The sequence below is a fragment of the Choristoneura fumiferana genome, chromosome 14 (assembly GCF_025370935.1).
Source record: "Choristoneura fumiferana chromosome 14, NRCan_CFum_1, whole genome shotgun sequence".
Lineage (NCBI taxonomy): Eukaryota > Metazoa > Arthropoda > Insecta > Lepidoptera > Tortricidae > Choristoneura > Choristoneura fumiferana.
This window is the reverse complement of record NC_133485.1, coordinates 17,345,061-17,365,371: the sequence shown is the minus strand read 5'-3', so window position 1 is coordinate 17,365,371 and position 20,311 is coordinate 17,345,061. Positions and strand designations below refer to the sequence as shown.

Sequence of the window (20,311 nt, the reverse complement as noted above, 5' to 3'; positions counted from 1 at the left end):
CGGATTTATACATGCATGCAAAATTTCAGCTCAATCGGTTGAAGATATCCACTTCAAATTTAAGTTGAAATATTAATTCCAGCCGAACAAACATAACTAGTTACATTACATTACAAGTTAATAAAAACATATCACCAAAATGTAAGCACTAGGTGCAAGTATTTTGAATAAAGAACAATTTTAAATTCTCATCCTCTTTGGCTGTCGCCCTGTCGGAGGCTAAATAGCGCTTCAGACTCTTGCCATGCGCCGCAGCAGATTAAAAAATTAGCTGTCAGTTTGATTTTTTTTTTTTTTTTTTTTTTTTATTATTGAAGCATTGGCAACACGGCCATCAGCTTAAACTAATTTTACAATAATTATGAACTAAGTATTGAGTACTTAAGTACAATGAATACAATAAAAAATTATGTTAAGTATGTACAATGAAAAATAATAGCAAAGATTTACAATAAGGAAATTAATAAGTATGAAAAACTAACAAGAAGTAGGTACTTACTTAAAATACATTTACATTCATAACCGGCCTGTCAGTTTGATTCATTCGCGGGAAATTCAGTGGACTTCGTATGTTGTGTTATTAAATAATAAGAAGCTCTACTAGTGTGAATACATTTTAAACTGTATTATAAACCTTGTAAATAGTGTTAAATACTTAGTATGATTTTTTTAGTGTAAAAACAATAGGTAAACATAGTGATTATACGGTGTGAATTTGGCGAGCGCTTTATCAAAGTTGCCTTCATTGAGGTTTGTGGTTCATAAATTGCTTTAATAATTTTGCACAAAAACGAATAAGCCAAACAATCAGACAGTCACTATATTATATTATCGAAGCTTTTATAAAACATCACTAAAATCGCAAACTTAAAAGGTAAATATTCAACCGAAATAGCTAGTCGTTGCGACTCGATCGCCTTAGCAACGGCTAATAACGCCTAGCAACCAAAAAACGCTGAAAAAAACACGTTTCTTGTATGACGACCCCCTTTAATTTGTAACTTTACTTTATTTTTAGTATTTGTTGTTATAGCGGCCACAGTAATACATATATAATCTCAGTAATAGGGTCCCGTTGGCACCCTTTGGGTACGAAACCCTAAAAAGGATAAAACAAGTTTAATAGTCTACTCGTAGATCTCTGTTAAATAACTTAAACTTCAACAGCCTTATTAATAAACGTGGAGTAGAGTAGGTTTAACTTTAATTCGTGGTTGAACTTGAGATTAGTAAAAGTCAGTATTAATAAACAAGAAGTAAGGAAAGAGTAAGCTAATTCAGGCTTAGTCTCGGACTTAAACTTAATCCTTGGTGATGCCTAGTTTAACGATGGAGTAATATTGGAGTAACCTAACTTTTCTGTTTGACGATTGTTCGTTGTGGTTTGCCTGTTGATTTATTTGAAATTCGTTGTAGTAAATTTATTTACCTAACTTCTATTTTTGCATGCATATAGCATAGTATAGCATGGATTATTATGCCGAAGATTTGCATGTCGTGCAAGAGCTTGAAGAACTCGAGAAATTAGAACAGGAGGTGGTTAGGCATATAAAATTATACAAAGTTCGCAAAAATCCTTTCGAGCTTTCAGAACACGAATTTAAAACTAAATACCGATTTAGTCGTGATACTGCCAATTTCATAGTTGATCATTGGTGAAAAATGAGTTAGCAGGTGATGCGAGAGGTGGTCACATACAGCCTCATATCAAAGTCTTAACTGCCACAGAGAGTCTGTTTTTACTAAATTATTTTTAACGTGTATTAAAACATTTAAAACAATAATAAAAAAAAGGAATAAACAATTTACAAAAAGGTACTACTAATCCACAACAAGTTTCGTCAAGTCTTTACTTAACATGCGATCTTTATTCAATAGTTTCAGTTTCAGTATTATTCCCGTAATAACAAACAATGAACCGTTTTCAAAAGGCTGACAATCTATGCTGGCCCTATACCACGAAGTGCAAAACTCGAACTTCGTATGTTGCCGTCCCGCTAATGCTTATGTCATTTAATACGCGAGTGAAAGGGACGGTGCGATACGAACTTCGATTTGCGAGTTTCGTAGTAGCCCATCTGACATGCAAATATACATGTTCTAGTGGCCAGCGTCAGAACTAATTACCACTACACTTACACTATTGTGACTATGACAAGAGTGAGCGAGATACACTACAAAAAAGCGCCATGCTCGGCCGCATGTTATATTTGGTTATTTTCTACTTCGGATGTGGGTTCATACCACAGATTAAAGACATTTCTTGTTTTTTTTCTATGGTTCATTCCTCGCTCGTTCAATGACTCATTCTTTTATTTTTTTCTCACGCTGGGTTGCCATTTTTTACGTCATAGTCTAGGTTTAAGAAATGTTTAACTAATACGTCGCTAATCCATGTTTATTAATACAAATTTTAAAACTGACTTAATACTTATTTAGTCATGGAGTAACTAGTCCAAGTGTAAGTTCGGATTAAATTCGAATTAGATGTTTTTTATTAATAAGGCTGCAAAAGTCTAGACTACGACTAATTTTTACCAATTTTAGTTTTTATTTAAGGTTTTTTAAAGCAGTTAGTTTTTCGTTTTTTTTTTAAGTTACGTCTTGGACTTACTGTTTTATGGTGTCGTCTACCATACTATATTACTGTAAAGATTATGTGTGCTGCGCGTGACACGCGATAAAAACTGCGCCGGCGCATAATTGCTTCCTTCTATGGAACAACTCAAGGTTGAAATGCAGAAGAGCATCCAGGATAATAATAAACCCTTAAATACAGGATGGAGCAATGACATTTTGAAATAATTAAATGACTCAACAAATTTTCTGTTTTTTTGACTTTTAAACGCGTTTATGTGATTTGTGTGTGTTCTTACAGTGGAGGTGGGTAAGCTGCATGAACACACATTTGTTACATAGACGTAGCTATCCTAAGGTCACGGGTGAGCAAAGTAAGCCACCTGGCAGGTACCATGATACCTGTCTATCTAAGAACCATAGTAGATAAACATCAATCCGTTACAGATAACTGCATCAATAACCAGTCAAACCGTTCTGAAGATATATGGGAACATTCGATGGTTTTTTAAAGAACGAAAAATAATATAGTAATTATTTCTCGTTCGTAAAAAGACCATCGAATGTTCTTATATACTCGTATTTTCAGAACGGATAGCGGATAGCGCCCCCTAACAGATAAATGCGACAACACCTATCTAAAAAACTTCATCATCATCATCGGCCTATCTTAGTCCACTGCTGGAGATATAGGCCTCTCCAGTTGCACGCCACTGAGCACGATCCTCGGCCAGTCTCATCCAGTTCTTGCCAGCTACCCTGCGAAGATCATCGCTCCACCTAGTCTGAGGGCGTCCCACGCCACGCTTGCCGATTCGCGGTCTCCACTCAAGAACTCGTTTTCCCCAGCGGTTATCGGTTCTTCGGCTGACATGGTCGGCCCACTGCCACTTCAGTTTGCTTATCCGGTGAGCTATGTCGATGATTTTAGTTCTCTGTCGAAACTCCGAGCATAGCCCTTTCCATAGCTCGCTTAGCGACTTTAAATTTATGGACCAGCCCAACCGTGAGCGACCACGTCTCGGCACCATATGTCATGACAGGTAGGACGCACTGATTGAAGACTTTCGTCTTCAGGCTCTGTGGAATTGGCGATGTAAAGACTCGACGAAGTTTCCCATAGTAAACTTATAAATTACAAACCCGTTACAGAAAACCGCATCTAAATCGGCATAACCGTTCTGGAGATAAATGAAAATTCGTTTGCGCACAACAAACAACCTCTCACTCTAAATGCATTAAACCTTCTCCGTACCGTCGTGAGTAATAAAAAGAGTTCACATACATTAGTAAGGATGAGTTTGGCCCTCAATTTAAATCGATGCCCCATAAAAATAATGACTATATCCGCATAACTATTGTAGCTCATCAAATATCATCCGGAAGTCACGAAATTGCTGTGCGGAATATGAAATAATGTAGGTCAAAAGATTTTTATTCAACTAAAATTACTATCGCATTCTTTAGGTAAAGCCGTGGTGGCCTAGTGGTTTGCCCTATGCCCTCTCCAGCAGAGGATAGTGGGTTCAAACCTGGTATCGCATCCCTGAATTTTTACAAGCTTTTATTTAGCTTTATTTTAGTATTTGTTGGATTGCGGATTTGCGGCAACTGAAATACATAATCTGTGAAATTTTCAACTGTCTAGCTATCTTGGTTCATGAGATACAGCCTGGTGACAGACGGACGGACAGCGGAGTTTTGGTATAGGGTCCCGTTTTCACCCTTTGGTGGGTACGGAACCTTAAAAAGACATTAGTTTTTTATTCTACCTAATTAATGATGCTGATGACGAGTGATGAGGTTGCACCTGTTTCGCTTTAAATAAGTGCCGGCTGTACGGTATGAATGTCGGCGGCCGATCGTAAAATACGCCAGATCACGAAATTTCTAGGCATATCGTGAAATGCCGCCATTTCAAGAATTGGCTAAGGGAGATCCGCCATATCGTTCAAAACTCACCGTTTAACGATTTGCCTAGTGACGTTTAGGCAGATCCTGAAATTCCTAGATTATTATTATCATGATACGCCGCCATATCGGTTCTGGCACTTCGCCGGCCGCTGCCGTGGTACGCTCGCTTCGCTCGTCGTAGGTTAGGTTAGGTATAAATTTTTCTTTTTTTCTGCATATCACGGATGCGTTGCTATAATCGATCTGCCGTATTGTTTCCCAGGCACATCGTGATATGCCTGGTGAACTTTTAGGCATGTCAAGAAGTGGCGCCATTTCACGATATGCCTAGGAATTTCGTGATCTGGCGGATTTAACGATCGGCCGCCGACATGAATATTCTGAGCAGCTTTCTAAGAATTCATCGCGGTTCGAGAAACGGTTATGAATGAACTGACTGTTTTTTCTTGGAACGATTCGCTTTTGATGCACCCTTGGAGAAGGATGTTCAGACCGTTAGACTTAAAAAAAAACTTCTCCTTTTATCGGAAAGCCTCTATTTAGTTTTATTGTGTATGTGTATCCATGCTAATATTATAAATGCGAAAGTGTGTATGTTTGTATGTTTTCCGTCTTTCACGTCGAAACGGAGCGACGGATCGACGTCATTTTTGGCATAGAGATAGTTTACGGGCCACAGAGTGACATAGGCTAATTTTTATCCCGGAATAATGCACAGTTCCCGAGGGAAAAGCTAGTTGTATAATATAGTTGGTTTTATGTATTTTTGATTTACTCTGACCTACTGCGGATTACACCACCTGCCAAAATCGAATCCTTATTTTTGTCTATTGTGAAGGTTGCCTGGGAGAGATCGCTCCGAAGCGATATGATCGTCTATTGCTTACCTCGGAAAACCTCTATATACCTGTGTATACTGGTTACTGTGTGGTGTTCAATAAAGAGTTATTGTATTGTATTGTATTGTATTTATCTCATCATCATCGTCATCATCTCACCTTATATAAAGTCCCATAGCAGGACACAGACCTCCCAGAATGAGAGGGCTTGGGCCGTAGCTATCACGCGGGCCCAGTGCAAATTAGGAACTTCACACTCGCCATTGAATTAATGCGCATTTGTGCGGGTTTCCTCACGATGTTTTCCTTCACCGTAAAGCTCGTGATAAGTTTCAAATGTAATTTTTCGTACGAACTTGGAAATAAAGGTGCGAGTCTGGATTTGAACCCATGATCCTCTGTTTGAGAAGCCTTAGGTCGAACAACTAGACCACCACGGCTTATTACTCCAACGTCCAACTCATCTTGCAAGTTGGTTGCGAAGAAAAGGCACCAAAAAAGTTTTTTTTTTAAATGGAATTTGCATTTACACCAACATTTGAATGCGCCATTGAACTTTGTATGTTTGTATGTACGTGTTTATACTGCGAATTACAATTATCTACGCCATATTTGACTATCAAACTCGACGACTGCCACTTACAACCTAAATAGGCAAGTCTGTATGAAGCAGTCCAGCTAGTTAAGATGGTTCAAAGCACAATAAGTATACACTCGCACTCGTAAGGTACAGGCATTATTTAGAAAGAAAGAAAGAGAGAGAGAGAGAGAGAAACATTTATTTACACATATTCGATACACATAAAAATACATTAGATGGAATGCGGCGAAATGGTTCCAGTAAAGGATGGTACGTCACTGTCTGCTTCGCGCTCGACTTGGCGGGGGCACTGCCGTGCCCCCAGATAACACCCCTCTTTTTGCGTTGGTTAAAAATATACGTAGGGATCAGTTAGGTGCCCGTCTGTCTGTCAGTCTGCTTGTTTATCTATAGACTAACATTAGGGACACTTAGGGGCTGTTTCACCATCCATTGTCAATAAACCATTCTTATTCTTATTCATTGATTAGTGTTAACTGACGATTAAATGTAATGCCGTCTCTATTTGTTTGGTTCGAATAGATGGAGACGGCATCACATTTAACCGTCAGTTAACACTAATCAATGGATGGTGAAACAGCCCCTTAGTCTTTAGCAACCGTAAACAAGTAAATGTAATAAATAATAAATATCACGGGACAATTCACACCAATTGACCTAAACCAAAGTAAGCTTAGCAAAGCTTGTGTTATGGGTACTAAGCAACGAATAAATATAATTATATAGATAGATACATACTTAAATACATATTATTATGTAATGTAATGTAAATGTGTGTATTAATTAATGTATTTTTTTATATTTAGTTATAGATATATTAATGTTTTATATATGTGTTATATATTTATTGTATATAGTTAGGTATTTGAGGTTTACATATGCATTTATATTTATTCAAATGTTTTCCTCTATTTGTCGATCCTTGTTTTCTGATTGCTCCTCTACCACTCAAAGGTTGACTGGCAGAGATCCCTGCAGGAATAATTCCGGCTTTGTACTTAACATTCCTTTTTTTTATGTCACCTTTTTGTTTTTCTTATTTCTACAATAAAGAGTATAAACAAACAAACAAACAAACAAGTGCGAGTCGGACTCGCGTACCGGGGGTTCCGTACATCTCTTAATAATTAAGTAATTAGGTCTAGATACAGTTACCAGCACCAATACTGATACATTCTGATATATTACAGCGTGCATAAATATCTGATACGACTCTATTTCTAGGGCTGGTAGGAAGTTTCAGGTATTTTTGCACGCTCCGCTGTTGCAGATATTTAATGCCACATTGGTACAGTCACCTGCAAGTTCATAAAGTATGGCTATTTATGTACTTAAACAAGTATATTTATGGCTGTAAACAATACAGTTTTTGTATGGGTATGGGACCCGCTTATCCTATTTTGTTTTCGTTCTGTCTCTGTAACGGTTGAACGTACAAACATCAAACTCGGAATGATAATAGAGGTAAATATATTGCATATCAACAAATAATAATAATCAGTCAAGTGTGAGTTGGTCTTAGGGGAAACCTTTAACATTTTTAAAGAATATTAAAAGTACTACGTTTATTTTTAGTTTAACTTTTATTGTTTGTTGTTGCAGTCGTAATAGAAATTCACTTGATATGTACAGCTATCTACCTATTACGGTTCTCGAGATACAGCCTCGTGACAGACATACAGATAGATAGACGGACAGCGACAGTAATACGATTTCGTTTGTAATCCTTCGAGGTCTGAATCCTAAAAAGTGACATAAAAATAACCCTTTGTTACATATATGTAGAATAAATGTTTTTTTATGGGTCTAATTTACCCTCATTTACCTATATCGTTTTGCTATTATTTATCTAATGTTGTAAAATATAAAGCAGTTTGTAAAGTTAGTTCAGAAAGTACCTGGTGTAGTTCTGGGCGATATAATCACTTAACAAAGAGTCTACAGGTACTAAAAACACCAACGCAATTAAAATCCACATTTTCACGCTTCACGGAATCAAACAATTAAAAAAAACACATTCATTACATAATTCAAATAACGAATCACCAAATAAACAAAAGGACACCGTTAGTATCGAATCATTCGTTTAAAAACAATCGAGAATCGCCGAGCTTAATTCATATTTCGAAGTTCGTTTTTTTTTCGGAAGCGGAACTGACGCGTCCGTTGGGATGCGCGGGCGCAGCTGACTAGCTTGCTGACCGTACGCGCAAAGGTCGCGCAGTGGCCAGGTGTCGTCAACATTTTTTAGTTGGCCGTGTTTTTTAGCTTAACTGACTTATGTGTAGAAAAAGACGTCTGCTTTTTGTGAAGATGACAAAGATTGATGAAAAATTAAATGGACGTATGTTAATCATTGTTGATAGCACAAAAGTGATAAAAAGTCACTTGTCTTGTCTTGTCATGAATGATGGAAGTTTATTTTACTTTGCTATTCAAGAAATGTAACATTTTATTATTTGCTTTAAAAACGGGCCATTCAACATAGTGTGAATTTCTTATTTATGTTTCGTTTCATTTTAGAGAAATTCTTTCGTTCGACACAGACACTATTTCAATAAATATTTATTAAATTATTGTACTCGAAAGAAAATGAGGGCCGAATACAATTAAAGCAACAAAAGTTAAATATTTGTATTACATTAATAAAAACCATTTTCAATTAAGGAATTTTAGAAAGAATTTTTGATACTTAAGTGGCGCCCATTTTTGTTAGTAGCAAATTATTCCTATAAGACTATTGTTAAAAAGGAATTAGTTAACATATACCTTAGTACCTCATAATAAATTAAAAAAGATACATAAAGTTATAGATTTACAAAATTACACATAGATAGATGTCCGAAAAAAATAGAAATGCAGTACATGGTCAATAGCTCATGTAGTCCATTTTTAGGGTTCCGTAGCCAAAATGGCTAAAACGGAACCATTATAGTTTCGTCATGTCTATCTGTCTGTCCGTCCGCGGCTTTGTTCAGGGACTATCAATGCTAGAAAGCTATCATTTTGCACAAAATGGTACAATAACATTTTTTTTTTAAATTGACACGCTCTTGGCCGGTTTTTTTTCTTGGTCGTGTCAAGGTTGTTGATGTGGAGCACCCGGCATGAAGCCACATCAAACTGGTCTAGTTAGTCCGTCTTACAGTTAACCAATCACTGCTAATCAGAACGCTGACTGAGGATAACGGTATTCAGATATTTGCATATCATTACCATTATTTACTGGTAATTATTTGCTGTTAGCAAACCTAGGCAGTATACTTTACATGCATGTGTATCATTTGGATGCTAATGCCTAAACAACAAATATTAAGACGTCTACAGCCGCCAAACTTATTGAGAAGGTACAAATAAAAAAAAACTACAAAACTTCTTTAATAATGTTCTGGATAAGTATTTAATTTTTATTTTTTATTATTTTTCTATGAATAATATAGGGAAAGGCCGCTGATATGATGATGATGATGATGATGTTTAATAATATCATAATATATTGTTGCCCTTTTTATTTGATTATTACAACTTAATACAATACAACAATACAAATATTCTTTATTGCATACCACAAATCAGTATAAAAAAATGGATATCAAATTCAAAATATATTATATACCAATGTTATCAATAATGGAGCATAAAGACATAAGTCCAATAAATAATTAAGTACTACTTAGTAAAAGTGGGTCAATGGTTTAAAAAATTACATTGAATATTTTCAAGAATAATAGTTTTTTTTTATTTATTTTTTATTTCATGTTTATTTTTAGTTTGACTGAAGTATTATATTTTTAGTCGACCAGATGGCCTAAGTGGTTAGAGAACCTGACTTCGAAGCTTGAGGTCCCGGGTTCGATTCCAGTGTCGGGGCATTGTATGAAAAATACGAATGTTTGTTCTCGGGCGTTGGGTATTATAATTGGGTAATATGTATTTAAGTATGTATCTATATCTATATAATTATATTTATCCGTTGCTTAGTACCCATAACACAAGCTTTGCTAAGCTTACTTTGGGTTTGGGACTAGGTCAATTGGTGTGAATTGTCCCGTGATATTTATTTATTTATTATACAATTTTGTTAAAAGTTTTATTAAACTTTAACATGTAAAATAGCCACTTGTTTAAAGTGATTAATTAGTTAAACAGTAATTTAATAGTTAGAACCAACACACGCTGTCCTGGAGTTCAAACAACATTAATATTGCAATCAGCCAATCACAAGGCTCATTTGAATCTATCATAAATTAATTACTAGCTAACAAAACTAGAACCAGAGCCCAAAATGTATCTTGCAAATACAGAATGACATATGTGCTATGCAATTGTCAAACTCTTACGCTCTTTTGGGCGGCGACAATACTTCTTCCCTCATAAATGTGCGTGTGGTCGCATACAGTAACTTATGGCCACTCTTCCACAGGGGCAAGACTTGGGCGAATTGTATAAATACTTAAGTTATATTTAGGATAGTTTTTACTTCAATTGTACCATTACAATAATGCGTTTGTTTAAATACTAGGTAACTTAAGTACAGCAAAACCAATATTAATATTGTCGTGTTTTTCCTTCCATAATCGATGTCTCTACTTTTTCGTTTTTAGGATTTCGTACCTCAGTCGACAAACACGGTTATAGGATCACTTTTTTATCCGTCCGTCCTTCTATCAAGGCACTTTTTTAAGGAACATGTGGAGTTAACAAGCTGAAATGAATCTCAAGCAAAAATAGCCAAGTAGCACGCAGCCATTTTGAACTAATGACGCTACACACATTTGATGATCGTTTACTTACAAGGTGTTTTAAAATGAGATTATTTTGACTGAATATCCCTGTAAAAGATTTAATTACTTTTTTTTTACAAAATACTTTTACGGCTCTTAGAATTTGAACCACAATAAAAATCCTGAAAATCATTTACAGGAGTGGTCAGTGAAATCTGCTAAAACATTTTCGATTATTTTTAAACCGTCGTTTATTGCAAAAATAATGTTTATAAAGAATGTCAACAGTTTCGCGCCCCTGGCTAGGTTAATAGGTCGAGCATCGACCGCGGCAGCAAATCACATAATATATGTCAACTGTACACAAACATAACGGTTTTAACAATATATCCAAAAATACAATACCAACACCATTATTGCTTTTTTTGACCACGAACAAAAGACACAATGGTGCAATGGACACACGGAATTTAAAAAAGAAAAAGCTTCTTTTTTTATATACTTTTTTGCCTACATCACTTTAGAAGATCAGAATAAATAATAGGGTGCCTTTTATTGTAATATCTAAAATAATACAGCACACACTAGTCGAATGCAGATCACCTTGGTCTAGTCCTAGTTTTATATTCATTCTCATCTTGACATTAAATACTTTATGTACTTGCACTTGCTAGCTATCATCATCATCATCTCAGCCGTAGGACGTCCACTGTTGGACATAGGCCTCCCTCCTCCAGTTGCTTCAGTTGAAAGCGGTTATCATCCACTGTGAACCGTAGACAACTATACTTGGTTTGCATAGGTATTTAACTAAATGTAAACAAACTTCAGCTGTCAGATTTGGTACATTTGATTTTAAACATTTTACTTATCTATCACTGTAATACGCGTCTGCAATACCCCTGGTGTTGCAGATGTTTATGTGCGGTGGTGATCTCTTACCATCAGGAGACCCACTTGCTCGTTTGCCATCCAGTCGAATAAAAAATAAATAAATAAACCAAGTAGACTAGTGTATCTCAATACAGAAATGTGAATGTTTAGATGGTTTAATGGGGAAATTCAATATTTAAGACACCATTTAATAATATTACGAGACATATTTCTAAACATGAATAGAGCTAAGATATATTGCGTTTGATTAAAGTTTTTTCGTGTATAAAAATTAAAAATGTTAATACATTATTCATTTTGTAATTAGTTAAAGTCATTACACTGTCATTATCTCATTATGGTAAAGAAAAATTATCGACATTGTGTTAGTATTTAAAAATATTTTTTACCCATCCCTAAGACTTGACAGCTACCAAATCTCCGATAGCGGGGTCTAATATAAAATTACAAAAGAATAAATAAAAGTACAATATTTACATTTCTTAGCACAACTGCAGCGTCATCTATTTTCTGTAGCCGTAACTCTTTCCGAACTAAGTCTCGCTTAGAAGTTTAGTTCAGTTACGTTACGAATGATTCAGTTGTCCGTTCAGAGATGGCGCTATCGCCGTGGAACTACATGATAACCCGTACCTACTACAATACCACTCCTTGCAGTCGGGTAACAAATAAAAAAGGTTTACTGATTGAAAAGTTTGAAATAAAAAACTAATTAAAACGATGATTCAGTTTTTAGACCCACTTTTTGATTGACCAACTTCAAAAAAAGGTAAATCAAAATGGCATAGTATTTAATTAAAATAGTGCAAAAAAGTAATGATTTTTACATTAACATACATAATTATTGAGAAAAAGTTCTATAATAGTCATCGGTCCGATTAATTTCACTGTACTTCCCACGCGAGTACGGTCCCGTGCAAATTACATATCCGCGCGTGCCGACTTGTTTGCCGACTGTACTTCATTAGCGCGCAAACTTGGCATTACCGCACGTTAGTTAGTAGTGTGGCGCTAAAGTTAGTCATGAACTGTGAAAGCTCTTTGCTTTTTGCTTTGAAGTGACGGATTTTTTTCACTCGATCTAAAGAGTTATATCTATCCCGCGGGAACTTTGCAATTTCCTTAGGCAAAAGAAGTCTGTTTCAATTCAATCACGGACATTGTAGCTTTCTATAGAATTGACTTATTCTTATCCCGCGGGAATTATTCTATATCGCGCACGGAGCCGCGACCAAAAGGAGCACTTAGGTTTTCTAAAATTCCCCAACTGAAGATGTGTAGCAGGGGTTCAAAGTTTTTGTACGAAGTATAATTTAGGTAGGTTGATTTTTGCATTCAAAATTTTGCACTTGCACCATCTGTCTAAAATAACGTCTGTCTGTATCTGTATTTCCATAATAACTCTTTAAAAAATCAATCAAAACTCGAAATTGGATCGTAGAATAGTAAAACTATATTACCCCAAATTTAACGCGAGCGAAGCCGCGGGCAAAAGCTAGTAACGCAATAAAACCCTTTGATGGCACGAATGCACATAAAGTGATTAATTACAGATGTAGTGAACTAGTGAATAATCCGTTTCGGAATACACGAATAACTTCCGAATGCTGCTGACGTGTCTATGAATTTTTATGTTAATAATAATGCCACTTTAGTTTTGGTAAATAAAATTCAGTGTGTATTAAATAAAAGGGGTACAGGGCTCTTTATCTCTATTTATTACTGACAAAATTACGTAGTGACAATAAATGTCAAACGATGAGTTCGAAGAATATCACATTGTGATACTATAACCCCTATCTACGATCAAAATTAAATTATATATGGAGAATGAAGTGCAAAAAAAATCGAATAAACATCTTGACTTAGGTGTTAGCCGCTCTATATCGATTATTAATTTCTCGATGCAATCTTCTTCTGTACCACTACCATGAGTTTACAGTGACCGTACTCGATAGCGACGGCGTAAATTATTTGTAGAGGCGCTGTACAATTCTCCATACAAATAATTTACGCCGTCGCTATCGAGTACGGTCACTGTACACTCATAGTAGTGGTACAGATACACTGTTGTGATGGACAAAGAAAGCCTTAATTGAGTATAGAAGGTCTCTTTCTCGTAGTTCGTCTGTCAAGATCTTTTTTCTGAAAAATGTGTGGAGATATTAAGCTGAAATTAATAGCAAATAATCACGTCTGCTATTTCTTGAAGCTTAAAAAAAATCAAACTTCGAAGCCAACGCTATCAAAAAATAAGTATAATCATAAAAAGTATATTTTTTGCAGGTGGTAGAACCTTGTGCAAGGTTCGCTTGGATTGCTACCCCATCTTGCTCGCTAATCCTGCCGTGAAGCAGCAGTGCTTGCACTGTTGTGTTTCGGCGTGCAGAGTAAGACAGCCGGTGAAATTACTGGCACTTGAGGTATCCCATCTTAGGCCTCTAGGTTGGCATCGCGTCTGCAATCCCCCTGGTGTTAAGTTCCTCAATTACACGTTAAAGATCAACCAGTTAGAAGGTATTGGTAGTTTAGCGTCGAAATGTAATATCGGCATAAATTCCGAAAAATTCAGAGGTAAGTGCCCAGATTCGAATTCAAGACCCTTTGCTCGAAAGGCCGTAAGTCAAACCACTAAGCTACTTTGTTTCTTCATCCATAGGTACTAATATTATTAATGCGAAAGTGGATTTGTATGTTCGTGTGTTTGTCCGTCTTTCACGCCGTAACGGAGCGTCGGATCGACGTGATCTTTGGCATAGAGATAGTTTATGGGCCCGAGAGTGACATAGGCTACTTTTTATCCCGGAAAAATGCACAGTTCCCGAGGGAACAGCGCGCGATAACCGAATACCACGCGGGCGAAGCCGCGGACAAAAGCTAGTAATAATAATAATAATAATAATAAATTCATTTATTTCGGGCAACTTGGCCCATACAATAAATACCTTACAGACTAACATACATATTTATAATCAATATTTAAAACTAATTTGGTGACAAAACTAATTTGGTGGTTTTGGAAATGCTAGTATGACAATAAATAGATAACACAAGTGCACTCAAGTGCAGTGTAGGACGTCCACTAACGGGATGGACGAATAACTTGAGAAAGCCGCGGATTAATGGTGGATGCAGGCCGTTTCCAACCGAATCAACCTATTGCTGCAGATGATGAAATATATAACCTTAATTTCGTATGTTTAAAAATTTCATGATTTTCACTCATAACAATATTTTTTTTGTAATGTGGTCGAAACTGTGGTCCCGATTGTGGTAGGTTAATACCTACCTACCTTAATTTCGTATTCCATAGATATTCTTAAACAGTCATTATGTTGATTTGGCCCATCCAGAGCCAAATTAAGGGGCCAACACGATCTCAGCAGGATTAGTTACAGGGTTTAATTCCCTCTGGTCACATATCTAGGTTAAATAGGTTAATAGAGTTGTGTAGTGTTAACGGAGGTTTGTTTGATCAACAATGGCAACATTAACAGCTTTGTTTGCACGGCGTGCAGTGTGGAAACGTGGTTGGTTCATGTGATAGTATAAGATTCGAGTGCATCTGTCATAGATTAGTAATAGTAACTGCAAAACAGGTGTTGAAAATAGCCTGAAGGGCTTCGGGAAAAGTATGGTACAGCCGTGCCTTTGTTTTTGTTTTGCTTGACTTGGCGGGGGCACTGATTCGATTCACTTCCGTTTCTTTCCTCGCACCGTTTGGTCAGGCGCTAAGAAATCTCCTGACTGATTGACGTGGATGTAAATAAAAAAAAAAGAGATGTTTTTTTTGACATTGATTACAATGGGACATTTTTCACCTCTTTCATTTACGTTACATGTATAAGTACAGTATACAGCCGAGGTGCGTCACTATTGTAAACAATGTCACAGAATAAGTAATAAGTTAATAGATAGTACAAGTTATGGTGTAGAATTCTCTCGGAATTATGAAAAAATATTTTTTTAAGTTCACAAGATCAAAAGATAACAATTACAATGGGTATTTCTGCAAATCCTTTTGGAATCAAAACTATAGTAAAATTGAATCCCTAAGGGAATCCCGTGAACCACGAACTGCGAGTCTAGAGACAGCAACAACGATAAAACACGAATGACAAGAAACGCGAACATTATGCTATGATATGTGCAACAGCAGGGCTACTACGAAACTCGAAACTCGAAGTTCGTGTCGTGCTATCCCTCGGACACATACTATTTAATACGAGAGCGAGAGGGACGGTACGATACGAACTTCGAGTTTCGACTTTCGTAGTAGCCCTGCTGATGAAGCGCGAACATCAGCAGAGCTACTACGAAACTCGAAACTCAAAGTTCGTGTCGTGCGGTCCCTCTGACTCCTATACTATTTAATACGAGAGCGAGAGGGACGGTACGATACGAACTTCGAGTTTCGACTTTCGTAGTAGCCCTGCTGATGAAGCGCGAACATCAGCAGAGCTACTACGAAACTCGAAACTCGAATTTTGTGGCGTGCGGTCCCTCTGGCACCTCTGTACTTAATACGACATCTGTGTCTGTATTTAATACGAGAGCGAGAGGGACGGTATGATACGAACTTTCGTAGTAGCCTTGCAGGAAAGTGCGAATTTAAAACAATAGGTACGAATGTACTTAATGAAATCTGAAACTGATTCTCCGCTGTCAGTCGAAATGTATGGAACGCTCACTCTCAATCTTAAACCAGGTTTAACAGTAAATCCAGATTTTTATTCAGCAAACGGCCATAAGAATAATTTGCACAGCTAACCAAGTTACTATCAACTAGAAATAATTTGTAAAAATGTAGCGAATACTCGTATTTCTGTATATAGTAAAACTCGATCGCTTAATGTTGTCAGCATTTAAAAATTCAGTCAGCAACCCTCACCTGGCAACACTCCAGGCGCGCGGCCACACCGCGCCGGGGTCCAAATAAAAATTAATTATTATTACCACTTCTCACTTCCCTTTTATAGTACATTCGCTAAATAAAATATGGCCGCTCGAGTTAATGCCATTCGGATTGTTTAATCTTTATGCATGCCTTTTTGTTGGGAATGTATGAGCTGAGGCTAATTTATTGTTTATGGGTGCTTATAAAGTTTATTTGAGTTTTTTTGGAACGCTTTTTTGGGAAATGGGTTCAGTTCGGTCGGAGTATACATTGCGCATTGGGGTGTGGTCCGTCATACGAATAATTTTATTTAGATTTAGACAACCGATTACCTAGCGTAGTGGTAAATAAATGGCAGTTGTGGTGGTAGCCCAATGACGATGTTGGAGCTTGACTAAAACTAAAGGTTTCCAAATTCGCATTACGGTGTGGGAGCAGCCGATTGAATGATGAACACACACACACACTTTCGCAGTTATAATCTTAGTGTTGATATGTTTTTTTAATATTTTTTGTAATTTAAGATTAGCACAAATACGACTGTCGGTTTACTAGTCACAGCACTAGTAGATTATTGACCAAACTTCAAATAACAAAACCATATAAGCAATAATAAAAAGTATACACCTCGTTGAGTTTCTTGCCGGATTCTTCTCAATAGATAGAGTTTTCTTTGAACCGGTGGTAGGTTTCTTTTGACATTCATATTCATAAGTGCTTGTTATTGATATGAATAAAGATATTTTGACTTTGACTTTAATAACTAACTAACTTTGTGTATAACACCTAATGCAATGTTGTCAGAGCATTTTACCTTATAAAATCAGAATGTTTTAAAATCCCGCCAGTTCTCTCAAACTTCCGCCGTCGTTGCAACCAGCTGCCAGGCACTGGGACCCGTGATCTGCATTTGCACCTTCTGGCCGAGGTTGCCTGCGAAAGGCAATGCACTCGCATTCTCGCCAATTTAGTTCATACGGTGGAAAATCGCCGTTTTACGGACATTCAACGGGTTAACATGCGAACGTGCCTGGCTTGCTCAAAGGTTATTTTATACCTAGAATAGGATAGAATGGAAAATATTTATTTTTGAACAACTACAATACACTTAAATATTATAAATGCAGTTGTCATAAAAAGGCCTCTACTAATCCTTGTCCTTGTGCGGGGTCCGCCCGGATTGCCACTACCATCTTGTTGCAGGTGGTAGGACCTTGTGCGGGGTCCGCCCTGATTGCTACTACCATCTTGTTGCAGGTGGTAGGACCTTGTGCGGGGTCCGCCCTGATTGCTACTACCATCTTGTTGCAGGTGGTAGGACCTTGTGCGGGGTCCGCCCGGATTGCTACTACCATCTTGTTGCAGGTGGTAGGACCTTGTGCGGGGTCCGCCCGGATTGCTACTACCATCTTGTTGCAGGTGATAGGACCTTGTGCGGGGTCCGCCCAGATTGCTACCACCATCTTGTTGCAGGTGATACAACTTTGTGCGGGGTCCGCCCAGATTGCTACCACCATCTTGCTCGCTTATTCTGCCGTGAAGCAGCAGTGCTTGCACTGTTGTGTTTCGGCGTGGGCAGTAATGATCTCTTACCATCAGGAGAGCCACTTGCTCGTTTGCCATCCAGTCGAATAAAAAAAAAACTTGTATCATGGCACGTGGTGCCACGTCGCTGATTTTCAGTCGGTCCACAGATAAATTATTACTAAACTTAACATAGCAGTAAAAACAAATAAATTAACCTGAAAGAAGCATGATATAGTTAACAAAACGCAGCGCATTTTGGCAAAAAATACAAAAATATATAAATAACAAAAATAAAACACAAAGTCGGCTTGGCTAGGCAGAAGGAAGTTGAAGCTGTACAGTCACCAGCACCAATATCTGACACAAAAAGCGTGTATAAATATCTGATGCGACTGTTGGCCACGCTGCCAACACAGAGTATTTTTTTTTAGGTACTTTTTATAAACTTATTTTCTATGGGCGATGTGGCCGCCTCTCCTTCCTTCTCTATCAGCTATTCCAAGCGATTATATGTCCTTGCAATAAACTTGCTTTTATCTGAAGAATTGGTGTTTTAAAGTGTCTATAGTCCGCTACTTATATACCTACCAAGCAACACAAACTTGTACAACGACTCTATTTCAAGGGTCGGTAGGACATGTCCGATATTTTTGCACACTCCGCTGTTGCAGATATTTAATGCAGGTGACTGTAGGCATAATAAGAAATCAATAAAATACCGGGGTCTCTATTCAAAATAGAATTTTGTACCTACCTGTCGGCTGAACTTCCTTGTTTGTATGTTTGTTTGTTCGTATCGGGAAATTTTATAACCGGTGCATTTAATAGATTTTAAAAAATATTTCACCTTAAACCAGCTAGACCAGATGGTCTTAGAGGAAGACCGGCGCCGTTCGCAAGACCGGCAGATTGCTGATTTGGGACACGCATAGACTCTGGCCAACGAAAGCTGTCCCAGACAAACCGCGGCAAATTTTTAAAAAATGAGGCTGACCACACTTGCTGTAGGTACCTACACTGATTAAGCGATGTTGATACTTACATATTATTTAAATTTTCCAGATATTAAATTATACTCGGGATTCTTCAAGCTGCATCAACATTTTGCATTACCTGAAATTACGTATAATTATGTATGTAAACTCTTTATTGTACAAAAGAAAATAAACAAAACACAATTGACAAACTTTGAGATACTTGTACAAAGGCGGACTTATCCCTTTAAGGGATCTCTACCAGTCAACCTTTGAGTAGATGAGAGGAGCAATTATCACAAATTATGCGATAAGGGACAATGAATGTCTGTGTTTTGAGACAGTTTTGCCTTTCGAAAACTTTTGTCTTCCCTTTTTTACTGCTCTTATATATAAGTCCTGGCTTTAAACGGAAATGTTCTGGTATTTCTACCTCCAAATCCTGGATTTCAAAGTTTGGAGATGGCAACCCTAGTGTACCGGTGGATGCAAGTGGCAAGTTGTCGTTCATTGTGGCGTTCTAAGGGGGAGGCCTTTGTCCAGCAGTGGACGTCTTCGGGCTGATGATGATGATGAACCCTAGTGAACCCTAACCGCAAATTTGAAGTCTGGTCTTAAGTACAAAGTAAACAGCAGGGGCTAAAGACCGTCTGAATGTTAGTAATCCTCGTGTTTTCGTTTAAGCATTTCATATACGAAACTTGAAACTGAATTTAAATTAATAACAAGAATATAATTCACCAACAAATATTACATTGAACATATAGTTTTCTGTAGGTACATTTTGTGCCTAATCAAAGCTTTAAGTATTTTGCAAATGAGTAGCGGGGGGTGCTTACCAATGTTACTTTTTGGGTCTACCGTCGTTTTTGGAAAGACCATCATTGCTAAGAAGAATGCGCTAAGGGGATTTTATTTTTTAGGAAATTAATATATTTTTCTTAAAGAAGTCTCTCCCTTCCATTTTCCATACAAACGTAGTCCCGGTCTCATTTGAAAACTAGGCAACAGAAATAGATGAAATTTCGTAAGTATGGACTAGACGTAATTATCTATGCCTGTGGTTCAGATTTTCATATAAATGTGTAATATCAGAATTACAGGAGCTCAAAAGTCGACAAAAAAAAGATGTCAATTTTGCACGAGAATTACAGACTAATAAAGCATTTTTACAAAAATCGAAAAAACCACAGGCATAGAAAATATAATGAATATCTTGATTGTAAAATATCATTGATTTCTGTGCTATACTTTTCATATTATATGAGGACAACGAAACCCAAAATTCAACCGCCCAAATCTTGAAAAGCCTACAGCTAGCTTGATATAAATTACGGACGTCGTTGCGGAAGGCATGGGGGGGA

At 37.1% G+C, this 20,311-nt stretch overlaps 1 protein-coding gene across 1 annotated transcript in view; it reads right to left on the bottom strand.

Moving 5' to 3' along the window:
- The window catches only part of LOC141435321 (pregnancy zone protein-like), a 51,379-nt gene extending 43,274 nt beyond the window's left edge, over positions 1-8,105 (bottom strand). Inside the window, exon 1 of the mRNA XM_074098028.1 lies at positions 7,830-8,105. Within this exon, the coding sequence (XP_073954129.1) occupies positions 7,830-7,909 (80 nt within the window). The 5' untranslated portion in view covers positions 7,910-8,105. The remainder of the gene's footprint in view (positions 1-7,829) is intronic.
- Positions 8,106-20,311: the final 12,206 nt, after the last annotated feature.